Below are 13,482 nucleotides of genomic sequence, written 5' to 3' on the forward strand. Positions count from 1 at the left end.
TAGTAGTCAGTAGACTGTGGGCTAATTTGTGACAGAAGCGCTATCTATCAAACCCTGTATTACAATGAATAGGTGGGTTTACATGAAAAAAAAGCTTCCTCCACCTTTACCTGCAGTCAGCATAATGTACACTACATCACTGAAACTTTCCTGTCTGACTTGTTCAGATACTTTCTTTTCTAACACAGACTCTATCTCATTCTAAATCAACTTTTTTTTCATCAGTGTTAAGCTACGGTCAATAAAGCTCAACACTTCCTGCAGGTGTTTTACATGAAAAGCTGTTATTACACCTGCATCACAGAGGTGCAGGAAACGAATGGAAAAAGAATAATGACAAAGAGTAAAGAGTAATCTTCACAAGATTCAACTGGGATAGTACAATTGTGGATTTTAATTAAAATGAAATCTGTGGCTTTTTAGTAAGTGTGTTACTCTGTCATGTAAATATAGTAATATATTACTATATATGTTATAGTAAACAATTTAGCAGGAAGGAGAAGGATTATTTTATTTGAGCTACTGAAAGTAGCTTAACATGAACAGAGAATGTTAAAGTATTCAGTGTGTAGTGAGTGAGGACAGTCAGGTTATCAACAGTGAAAAGAAGCATGGAGAAAATGTTGAGTTTGGATTATTGCAGGCAGTGAAAATTAAAGTTAAATAGCAGTTTCAACCCCCCCACCCCACCCACACACACACACACACACACACCATATGTATACAAATGTTTTATATATTGAATATATGTAATATACCAGTGTTCTCCAGCCCTGCTCCTAGAGAGATACTGCCCTGCATGTTTGAAGTATCTCCTCACTCTAAATATGTAATATATACACTGAACAAAACACTGTTGTTTTCATTAATACTAAATATTCAAATCTGGTTGATCATCTCTGTGAAGCTTGCTTTAGGTGTTTTATGAGGTTTGTTACATTTACAATAATACAAAAACAATCTTCTTTGTAGTCTGTATCAACACCATTTATTAACAGCTGCAGAAAGAACTGCAGCTACACACTTTCCTCTGTACACAAAATATGAAAATACACACACACACACACACACACCCCTGCAAGGCTGTTTTGAGAGTCTACTGAGTACATTAAAGCAAAGCAAATTGATAAGCTGTCTTCCTTCTCTGCAGAGGAACATTCTTACTGTTGCACAATAATAAACAGAGTGTTCATCTCTTCTCTACACTGATACCAGCTAGAGTCTGATAGACTGAAGAGAGAGAACATATGTACAAATGGAAAAGTAATTAACCAAACACATAGATGTCTTTTTGTGTACTACACATGGAGTGGAAAGGAAAGCATAAGAGATAAGGAAAAACAAGAGCTTATCATAAGCATAGACTGAATACTAAAAAACACTGTGACTGAATTCATCCTTCAAATCCTCTGACAGGGAGGGAAGGAAGGGAGGAAGGAAGGAAGGAAGGAAGGGAAGGAAGGAAGGAAGGAAGGAAGGAAGGAAGGAAGGAAAGAAGGAATGAAGAAAGAAAGGAAGGAAGGAAGGAAGGAAAGAAGGGAGGAAGGGAGGAAGGAGGGAAGGAAGGATGGAGGGAAGGAAGGAAGGAAGGAAGGAAGGGAGGAAGGAAGGAAGGAAGGAAGAGAGAAAGAAAGACAGACAGACAGAAAGAAAGAAAGAAAGAAAGAAAGAGTCGATGGAGAATGTGTATAATGAGAGAGAGAACAGACAGGATATATAGTGAGAGATATTCCATTTGGCTAATGTGTGTGTCCATTAAAAAAGCATTAAGTGTCCTCTGCATGCTGGACATGCTTTCTTCCTACAGTCATGTGGACAACAAACAGCAGGAGTGCTGAGCAGCTGGCTGATGAGCCATCACTGACTGAACACACACTAAAGCATGGCTTCTCAGCCTTTTGTTTCCTATAATTCCTCTTTCAGCCAGAGAGGGGTTGAGGCTCAGTAGATCTGTCCAGCACTGTGGCTCACTGTCAAATGCTTCAACTATTAGCATGTTCTCCTCCGCAGGGTATTAAAGTAATTTAATGTTATGAATTTAGTTTTGACATAAAAATGTTATTACAATGTGTATAAAAGAGTTATTTCCAGTCACATGCTACCTGAGCTACTACAAACACACCTGTTGCACTTTATGAGACTGTCAGGACTCCAGGTGGCCATGGTCCATGATAATGATCACATGTAGCTGTGGTAGCTGTATCTGTGCTGGTAGTTTGTGTTTCCTGACCAGACTACAGGCTACGTAGCTAGCATGCTAACACTCTTCAGATATGAAGCTGATGTATTGTCATGAAGCACAAACAACAGGAGCACATGCATTAAACAGCCTATCTGTGTTAAAGTCATTACTGTTAAAAGATGTGTGTAACGTAGTTCTCTCTCTCTCTCTCTCTCTCTCTCTCTCTCTCTCTCTCTCTCTCTCTCTCTCTCTCTCTCTCTCTCTCTCTCTCTCTCTCTCTCTCTCTCTCTCTCTCTCTCTCTCTCTCTCTCTCTCTCTCTCTCTCTCTCTCTCTCTCTCTCTCTCTCTCTCTCTCTCTCTCTCTCTCTCTCTCTCTCTCTCTGATTTATCAATCAAAGTTCTTTCAAAGAGCAAGATTTTGCTTTGGATGACTTCTTTATCAGTTCAGTGATAAATAAAATCATGTATCATGTAGCATGTAGCATGTGTGTGTCACAGTATATTTTGTTATACTATATATTATACTTATTGCTGTTATTAAAACCTTCTGCTAGTGTATGGCTTAAGTTTCATGTAAAAACAGCACCCATAAAGGTATTAAAGGTTGAAGAGAGCTAATTATTTCATTGCACCTGAAGGACATTGGGTATAAGAATATTTCCAAAAAAATGTAACACTCCAAAAAATAGGATTGGGAGCATTATAAGGAAGTATCAAACGTATCAGACTTCTGGACCTGCCTGGCTGTGGGACATAGCCCAACATTTCATCACTATAACATCTGAGGAAGTGAGGGGGTTGCAACTGTACAATAAGTATAAAGTGTACACATCCACTACTTACATTACCTACAGGGACAAGAAGAAAGGATTGGATACAATGCTGATGTCTCCCAGCAGCACATAAACATCCCATCACAGCAAGGTGGAACACAACAACTGCATCTTCAACACACTTATTGTGTTTCTAGGCAAATGGGCTTTTATAAATGCAATAATACTGAGTATTCTTGTACATGAAGACATGCAGACAAGTCAGTGCAGGCAATGTGACATCACTTTCATTTGTGACAATCTGTCAGTGGAAAAAGACTTTTTCCTAAGTAGCGTTTAGAAGCACTTATCAGATGCATCCTCGCTGTGTTATTCATGGCACTCATAAAAGGCTGGTGTGAGTAAGCTGTTAACACAGTGTGTGGTGAGCAAAACAGCTTTGAAGGCTACACTGAATGATGTGTATAAATGGAGGTTGGAAGCGCTAATGAGTGACTCCAGCTCTGTCTGCTTTGCTCCCCCATCCATGTAATTACCTCTATACCAGGAACAAAATAAGACAGTATGCCTGAAAGCAAGGAAATGCTTTTCTTAATTGAACTGAATACAGAGTCTGTTTAATGTGTAGGATTTGGTCCAAATTATTGTTGGAAACATTCAAAATGAACTAAAATGATCAACAGAATGTGAAGAATAACAGTTTTGACATTATGTCAAAGACCTACTTAAAGGAAAAAGTATGGCGTCATTTCAGTGCCAAAAACCGCGCGCATAAAAACCATAATCAGCGCGCATAAAGACCACTATCTGCACGCTCGCCGTCACTCTCTGCGCGCTCGCGGTCTCTCTTTACACGCTCGCGGCCACTCTCTGTGAGCTCGCGGCCACTTTCTGCGCGCTCGCTGTCACTCTCTGTGCCTTCTACTCGCTCGCCTTTGCTGAGTTTTGGCACAAAGGGGGCGGGCATTGAATAGACGGCCCCGCAACCCCCCCTCCTTTCTGATTGGTCACTACTGTCTCCAGGCCAAACCTTAAATCATAAATCACATGTAGTAGTTATTTGTATAGATTTCCATTCCCTCCATCATTTACACCTCTTTACAGGAACAAGTCAAAATACATACTGTATAGAATGAGACCAAACACATTTTCCTTGATGTTGCTTCTCTTCCATCTTTCTGGTGCAAAACCTCAATGTGGCCCTTTAGTTAATGAGGAAATACAGTTAGGCTGTTCAGGGTCTAAAGGGGGGCCACAAATCCTTGGTAATCCCACTTGGGGTCTCTCTGGCACAACACCAATCAGGGTTGTTGGTAAAAGTAAAGCAGCTGTGGTGAAATCTCACAATAACACTGTAATGTATGTCAAAGATTTGACTTTTAAACTATTTTGTTCTGCTTATGCTGAGAAATATGATCTGAATATTCTATAGAACTTATCTAAAGATGCTTTACAGGCAGATAGACATTTTTTACCTGCACATCAGTAAAATCACCATGATGAGCTGTACTGCTATCAGGTGTTATAATGCTAAAACCATGCATAGGTAACAACAACACAAAGAGAACATGAAAACAGATACAAGTGGCCAAAAATTCCTTTTTTTACAATTTTACATGTTTCCAGTTTTTATTGAATGATGTATTTCCTTTGACTTCAATGCAGGAATTCATAGATCACAACTGGATCAAAGTAATGCTGATTAGAGTTGAATTACTCAACATCCAGACTGTGGAGGTTAGACAGAAGCAGTGTTGTGTCTTTACAATGTAGGTAATATATTCAAATAAACTATATTTAACTTCCCTGCATGTAGTTTGAACCCAGAGCTCCACACTCATGTGCTGGCAAATGTCCAGTAGGTGAAGCAAAGTGTGTCATTCAGCAGACAATGTATACCAACCAGCATTAGTCATTTTCTCTAGTGGTGCCTTCTAGGACAGTAAAATGTGGCTCTCCCAAAACAAATATTATACAAAATATGTGCATATTTGGGAAAAAAATAGTTTCATGATACAAGGCAGACTGTGATGAAGGACCAGAGAGCCATAGCTAAACTAAGCTAAGCTGCTAAGTTTCTCTGTGATTCATCCTGAAAAGCTGAATCCAACATAAAAAACAACTATACAATATAATGTTGGAGCAGAGATATAGCCAAACTCTTGGCTGAACATAGTGCTTTGGAACCAGTCAGGAGATAGTCCAGTTGAAATTTCCAAGTAGGAACTCAGAAATTCTGACTTCCGAGTACAACTGGAACGCACCATATGTTACAGACAGAGCGAGATGTGCAATGCATTCTGGTTGTTGTAGGCACAGCTGGCAGGGCTTTGCGAGCAGGAAAACTAAAAAACTCAACAACTCAGCTTTCCCTGGAGGGATTTAGCACTTCAATTGACTACATTGTGTGTTATTCCACTGTCAGTAAAACATTCAGTTCAACTGAGACAGTGATGGTGTGTAACTAGGACACAACATAATCAAACATACTGTGACTTTATTACAGGACTGCAGATTGTGTGATCTTTTTGAACAGTTGGAAAGCAACAGGCTGGTCTACCTAACACCACACACACACACACACACACACACACACACACACACACACACACACACACACACACACACACAAGGCTAGTAAGATAATAAGTGCTAACACAATAAAGGTCATATAACTGAGCAGTTGAATGATGGAATGATGGAATAATTTGCAAGTATATCACCTGTCCAGAGGAAGCATTGCTACCTCTGCATCACATTTTATTACCTTAGTGTTTTCCATCATGCAACAATATTCACCACCATCCTCACACTATCTATCTTTCTACCCTAACAACATGAATAAAGTTACACATTTCCTTTTCCTTCTTACATCAGCTTTCTTAATCATTATTTCCTGTAGCGCTGCACAATGTTCTGCACATGCACTGAAAATGTATTCATAGCAGCACTGCAAACCTTATTATAGACCTGAGTCATAATTCAGTATAATGCTTTGAGTGGGACATATATAATGCTATTGGTTTGAATTTTGTTGGCTAAATTAATGATTTCAAGTGAATTGCAATTTGAAGTTCCGGAGTTTATACATGCAAAGGTTTGCCTGACGTGATTTTTTATCAAAATTGAAAATGTAATAACTTCAAATGAAATATTATATATTGTACCATATTGAGATATAAAGGAACAGTATTCAATATGATTGTTGTAATAATAATCATGAATAATCAATGTTCCATTGTAAGTAATTGTAAGACCTCCAGGATCATCCAGCTGTAAATGATAAAAGATGAAGAGAAGGCCTTACCGAAAGCTGTGGTGCGGTTGGTCAGTCCTGAGTAGGCGTTGCCGCTGGGGGAGGAAGTAGCCGGGGACGACAGCGGACTGTAAGAAGCTGGGTCCGTCTGGTAGCTGTGGCCAGAACCAATACCAAAAGGACTGGACTGGGCTTTACTGGACTGGAGAACAGAGATAATGGTTAGATATACAGTCACTACATAGATACAGCTCTACCTGAAAACTAACTGTGAGTACTTATTTTCCAGTTTGAGCAGACTTCTAGTTCTTTTGTAAAATAAATAAATGAATTCATAGTCATATACTATATATTTTAGACAATATTCCTCTTGCGACCACATTCACAGATGTTTGCTACAGTTCCATGGGCCTTAAAGTCCATGTAAAGTAAGAATAAATATGTGTTCTGAGTGTGTTCTCTGTGTGTTGTTAACCACCCTGCCAAATTTGAATGATTAAAAAAAATCATATATATGAAATTAGGCTCAAAGTTGTGTAAAAATCAGCCTCTTTCTCTGCTACCAAACGCTGTGGGAGTGCCCACCCAAAGTCAAGTCAAAGCTTTCTGCTGCTAACTCTGCTGCTAGCTCGGCGACTAACTCGGCTGCTAGCTCAGCGGCTAACTCAACTAACTGGCTAACGGTAGCCTATAAAATAAAAAACAGTAGAATATAAAAATATAAAGTATTTATACCTCTACAGCAGCAGGGGCGGGTTTATGCTAATCACCGCCATGTTCAGACCCGGCCACTATAAATCCTGAACACAGAAATCTTGAAACACAGTTTGTGAAGCCTAGCTCCACACTTCAAATCTAAATGGTTGAAATGCTTTTTACACCTTTTTAGAAATACATTTATGACCTATTTAATGTGTTTAGAAGAAAATGTCTGAATTCACTTTACACAGTCTTTAAACTTCTTAATAATATTGGCAACAGTGATCACAGCAACATCAAGGTCTTGACCACGCTTGGCTATTATCTTTTTTCTAGTGTCTTCACATCATTCTCTAGTTGTCCTTCTGTTTTCCATGTTCATTATGATGACAACAACAGCACAAAACAGCAGATTGAGTCATTTCCTCCTTTTAAACTGGCTGCATGAGTGACTATAAGGTTAAAAACAATACATGTGATACATTTGAATAGTCTGCTTTAAGTATCACTTCCAATCGATTATTTTTTACAACTTGTAAAGGTTACCAAAAATGTTGATATGATATGCATGAGGTCAATTATTTTCAGAGGTGTTTTGTTTTGTTTCACTACAAACCAAACAGAGATTATGTATTGATAATAAAATATATTTTAGTTTCAACACTGTTCAGGGCAAATGTTGCATTATTGTAATAAAATGCAAGGTTACCATTCATTTCAGTCACTGTGTATGTGATAAATAACAGACAAATCCATGTTTCCTGACTTCACTCTTGAGCAGAGCTGTACAATATTTCAAGCTGTGCCAGACAAAGGGAAAAATACACTTTTGGGACTTGTTTTGATTCAAATATAATAATACTAATGTTTTTGTGGCACAACCAATATTCTCCCAAGACAAGTCATTATTACCAGAATATATTTGAGCCATAATTGAATGCAGGCATGCTATTAATCATGTATTTGTGTATCATGTACTTGCACAACACTTTATTTATAATATGAAATATGGCATGAACGACAAAATGTGAAACAACAAAATAAAACAAAAACAAAACCAGGGTCCGAAGTTGGAATTCGGAGCTGGGAATGACGTCACATCTGAGTTTGAGTTGTTTCTGTTGGAAAGCCAGTGTTAGCCAGGATAGCCACTGATAGCATTACCAGTTGATAAAAACACATTAGGCTGTATTTTGATCACACAAACACTGTAGCAACACTTCCACAGATAGAAGTTGGACAGTGCTGTGTGTACCACTGATTTAATGAGACTCAAATAAGACTAAACTGCTAATAAACAGGATATTACTACAACGTTCACACTGTTGATGAGCAATCTGGGTTTTGAGGTTGGGGCTGGTGGGGTATGTCTGACTTTCCGAGTTGGGGATCTGACTTTAGGGGGCGTTCCAGTTGAAAATCCCAACTAGGAACTCAGAAATTCCAACTTCAAAGTACAAATGGAACACATCATAACTCATACTTTAGCTAACTTGTTTTCTGCCTGCAGTCACACCCTGTTGTCCCCCTTCATGGACCTTCATAGATTCCTCCTCTGAACCTGCCTGCTCCTCTGCTTGCAAATAAACTCCTTTTTGAACTTTACATCTGTCTCTCCAGTGTTTGTCTATTGTTCATCTAGCCTGAAGAATTACAAGTCATTCTGATTTTGTAGAACACACAGAAACCCTGCGTGATGTTAGCTCTCCTTAATGTCTGCTGTGTTTAGAGGTGATGAGGTCGTATGGTCTGGCTCTAATTACTATGATGCATTTAAAGATGACTGGACAACAAAGACTTCAGTCCAGTGGAATGACCTAAACAACAATCAGCAGTGTGTGAAGAGTTATCAAGACCAGGAGAATGAAGACAGATGGGTTTGTTAAAAAACATATGCTCAGCACATTCCTGCAGCGCAAGATTATGAAACACACACACACACACACACACTAATAGACATCAGAGACAGGAATCTGGGGTATAGGAGGTCACAGACAAAAATAGCTTGACAATCATGACAACCACACAGATAGCTGACTTCATTACTGATACGAAAAGGAGTGTATGTATGTGTGTGTGTGTGTGTGTGTGTGTGTGTGTGTGTGTATTAAAGTACCTGGCCGGAGAAGGGGGGGCGGTTGCCTGACCAAGCCACCTGGCCCGGGTTGAGCTGTCTGGAGATCTGAGCTAGATTCTGGTTGGATGAGCCTGATGGTTGGATGTCATTCACACCGGGGACATGGATCACAGAGGAACTGGGTACACACACACACACACACACACACACACACAAAGAAAAGACACACAGAGCAACATTAGTAACTGATGTATCCTGCTGAGCATCACCTACACTAATACACACAGGTGACATGTACCTGAAGCTTTTGCTGGAATGTCCCTGCTGGAAGGGGGAACTCTGGGAATACAGCTGCTGTCCTCCTGCTGTAGAGGAGGGAACCATCATCTTCTTATCTCCCGCTAGACACACACACACACACACACACACACACACACACACACACACACACACACACACACACACACACACACACACAAAGAAACACACATTCACCAAAATCAACATTATAGAAATAACAGGGAGGACCAACAGCAGGTTAAAAAAGACAACAACCAAAACAATAAAAGCTAAACCAGAAACTACCATGTTTGTGTGTGTGTGTGTGTGTGTGTGTGTGTGTGTGTGTGTCTTACAGCCAGAGATGCCAGTGTACATCTCAGCAAAGCGTGGGTCTCTCTCCTGGGAAAACAGGGCTTCTGTCTTGTCAATGTTCTTCCCTGCTTCATGGACTCCACTGCTGACACTGGCAACAGGTACCTGAGTGTGGAAGTAAGGGGGGGGGGGGGGTGTCATAGGGCATAAAGTCACAAAACGTTACATAAAAAAGAACCCATATGCCTACACAGACACATGTACAGGCGGGGAGTTCCGGTCCTCTGAAATGAGGCCAACGCGGAAGTAACTTAGAACTGCGTTTTATCAAAAGGCCACCAGGGGGCGACCGTCTCTATACAAGTCAATGGAGAATTCGCCAACTTCTCACTTGATTTCTAACCTCAGTAAACGTTTTTAAAATGTGTTTATGGTCTCAATCGCTAGTTTAAAGCCTTCTTCAATGCAGTATGATGTTCATTTGTGAAATTTTGGCCTCCCTGATTTTATATTTGACGATAAAGCAGGGTATGCATTAGGGCGTGGCTACGTCGTGATTGACAGGTTGAATGCCCAATGTCCTCGACATCCAGCTCTCGCAACCATAGTAACCTCCCCCGCTCCGCCCATAGCTCCACCCATGACTCCGCCTCATGCCCATATAAGTAGAATCCGTGTTTTTATTTTTCCCAGCATGCACCTGAAATTTTCAAGATGGCGCTGCCCAGATTCGAAACTATTGGCTTCTGAGCAGCAGTCCACAAACCAATGGGTGATGTCACGGATATTACATCCATTTCTTCTATACAGTCTATGTGTACAACACATGGCTCACTAGCTGGGACTCCATCCAAATATGTTGCAGTGACAAGCAAAAAGAAAAAAAAGACAAACGTTACTTTACTCCTTCATCCCTGATTATTGTCAAAATGTTTCAAACCAATTAAAGGGAGTTCCACTTTATTTCAATCTTGGATCACTCAGAATTTGTTGCACTTAGGACTTACTTTGTAATCTGAGACACTTAATAAATACAGGCAAAGATGTAAGAAGAGTCATTAGTTTCATTTTTCATGCAACCTACTATATGAGCACATAGTACAAATTATATAATATCACAACAACAAACCTCTCATTTATCTACCATGCTATGCTTATGAATAGACATTGCGTGTAATTATATTTCGTGACCAGCATAGAGGAGTCCTGATGTGGTTTTAAAGCAGAGACCTGAGAGAGATCGTAGGCAGTCAGTCCGTCTCTCTGGTGAACCTCCAGCTCTGCCTGCTGCTGCTGCTGTAGCTGCCTGCAACACATTGGAAGGCACATATAATAATAACCTGTCAATGCTAAGTTATTTGAGCTATAAAATCTACACCGTTTTCTTTCTTTCCATGTTTGCTACAACAGGTTTAAAGCAACAGTGTAATCAAGCTTCTGATCCCGTATCATGTAGCTGATGCATGTTTGTGAAGGTGTGTGAAGGTGTGTGTACTGTACACTCTTGGTTCTTTCAATATGTACATAGATGTGATTTGACAGGAAGCAGAGAGAGCAGAGAAGAAGTTCCAGGCTCATAGTTACTTCATAGTTTAGAGATGCCACAATGAGTTTGCCGGGTCGCTGCTGAAAAGTGCTTGTGATCAGCTGCTGCACAGAGATAAAATGGAGGAAGCACTGGACACATAAGTGGCACCACTTATCACCGATTCCAAACTTTCAAATCAACAGCTCACCATTCGCCATTTAACTGATAAGACTGGCCAAATGTATTAGAGGAAACTGTCCCGTTTGGCAACTCAATCGTACAATTACTGACAACAACAAGAAATATAATGGCCTGGATATTTCCTCTCACTATGCAACTGATAGTTAAAGTGAGAAGTGAGATCTCTCTCTCTCTCTCTCTCTCTCTCTGTAGACTGTATAATAGACCAGTAACATGTATCATGCATGTGACACACACTTGCATATAGGTAACTGATTGCTATTAACTGTATTAATAAGTTACCTATTAATGAGTTGATATAAACTCATGGTAGTAGAGGAGGAACAGGAACTGATGGACACTGGCAAAGAACCTTACTTCATCTACCTGATGACAACAGTCCATGTTGATGGATTTTCCTCAATAAAGCTGTGCCTTAGAATCTTGTGTACTGTCAACACATTGTGATTCATAGGAGGAATATGTGATAAGGAAGGACCCATGTGGATACAGAAAAGTCACAGTATGTTATTTGAATTTTGCTAAGGCACTGACTAGCTAAGGCATGTGAGTATTGATACTAAGAAAAGAGTGAGGTGAGAAGTAGAAGTTGGCATCTTATTTACTATACAGGTTGACATGAATTATATCTTGATTCTACTGGGCATGGCTGTACTTTGGGAGGCAGCTAGATTTGCGAGATCACAAGATCATGCTAGAATTGCAAAATCGCAGAAGAATTGCAAGAATCTATATAACAATAAACAAACAAAAGGTAACTTGCCTGATGTTTACTTGCTGTTGATTCAGTCATGTTCTTAAGTTAAATGGTTTCTTTACTTGTCTGTTTTAATTGTGTTCACTGTTGATATACGATCGAAAATCAAGTGTTTTATTTTGGTTTCTGAGACTGACTTCCTGCATGGCTCGATCTGCAGCTTGACACGGCTTCTGTCAAAAAATATAGTAGCCATAGTAACACTCGTTTTACTTCCCATTTAAACACTGGATCCTTGTATGAGACTTGTAAGTATGTGTTACTGTTAAGAAGGACCAAACAACCAGCAGCAGCTCCTGATATGCAGGTGTTTAGCACAAACAAACCCTCTGTGCTGAAGCTAGCAGCTCGAAAGCAGCTGCTGTCATGAGTTCAGAGGATGGTGTATGACATTAACTGACGTGAGGTAATCTGTACAGCAGGTCTAGTTCAGTCTGTCATCTGTAAAATACAACTTAGTAACAAGCTCTTCAGTGAAGGTAAAGTTTTTATAATTGACTTTAGTGCTGTTTTAATTGTCTAGTTTGGACAGCTTGACTGCTGACGTATTCCCACTGTGTGACATTTATCCTAAATGACTGTAATTGTCACCACGCAAGTTGTGATTCATGCTCTGTCAGAATTTTAAAAGGAGCTTTCAACATTTCCAGAGTGAGTGAAGGAAAAGGAGAGAGGAGACAGAAGTGAGGAAGAATTGCATGATGTAATGTTAATGCTGTTGAAAGAACAATGAAGAGAAAGTAAAGAACAGATTCAAGACAGAAGAAGGTTCAATTGATTCAAGATTAAAAGAAAAAGAGAAAGACACAGAGGGTAGGCCAGGCATCAGGTGATGGAGAGACATGATGCCTGTATATGTATGGAGATGAATTACTATTTTTAAAAGTAAGTCTCCAGGATATAAAGTAAATGTGTTGATATGTTATTTATGTGTGTGAACTTACTTGACGTTGGTGTTGGTGCAGATGATGTACTCTATCTCATCAGAGTAAGGGTTCTGGAAGGTGAAGCTGCTAGTTCGGATCAGCATCCACTCCCTGTTCTTCATACGGAAACGGTACATCACAGACAGAACCTGACCCTTCAACTTCACCACCTGGAGAATGAGGAGACACACTGATTCATATTGTTGTTTTAGAGACAATAATCTACCTGTGTCTGGAGATGAGAGGAGCAGCAGAGAATAGAGGTAATAGCTTTGAATCATTTTCATCTCTGTCCAATTTCATTCAGTTTTGCATGATGTTATCAAGTCTGCATTCATATGATTTGAAAGGGTTATATTCTCTGATCCAATAACAGAGTGGGAACTCACCTGCCACTGAGCCATTTATTACAATTCAGATTTACTACTTGTTGACAAAAACTGTTCATTGTGGGTAGAGTGTCATTTTCTTAGCTTTGAGTTGAGCTGT

General features: G+C 39.7%; 1 protein-coding gene across 2 annotated transcripts in view; it reads right to left on the reverse strand.

The window, feature by feature from the left end:
- The window catches only part of arnt2 (aryl-hydrocarbon receptor nuclear translocator 2), a 79,879-nt gene that overhangs the window by 9,641 nt on the left and 56,756 nt on the right, over nt 1-13,482 (reverse strand). For both annotated transcript variants that reach the window (XM_053315656.1, XM_053315649.1), the window contains exons 12-17: nt 13,012-13,163; nt 10,812-10,887; nt 9,623-9,746; nt 9,286-9,388; nt 9,027-9,165; nt 6,263-6,413 (exon numbers count right to left, since the gene is read on the reverse strand). In XM_053315656.1, the coding sequence (XP_053171631.1) occupies nt 6,263-6,413; nt 9,027-9,165; nt 9,286-9,388; nt 9,623-9,746; nt 10,812-10,887; nt 13,012-13,163 (745 nt within the window). The remainder of the gene's footprint in view (nt 1-6,262; nt 6,414-9,026; nt 9,166-9,285; nt 9,389-9,622; nt 9,747-10,811; nt 10,888-13,011; nt 13,164-13,482) is intronic.

The sequence above is a fragment of the Scomber japonicus genome, chromosome 1 (genome assembly GCF_027409825.1).
Source record: "Scomber japonicus isolate fScoJap1 chromosome 1, fScoJap1.pri, whole genome shotgun sequence".
NCBI classification, from domain to species: Eukaryota; Metazoa; Chordata; class Actinopteri; order Scombriformes; family Scombridae; genus Scomber; species Scomber japonicus.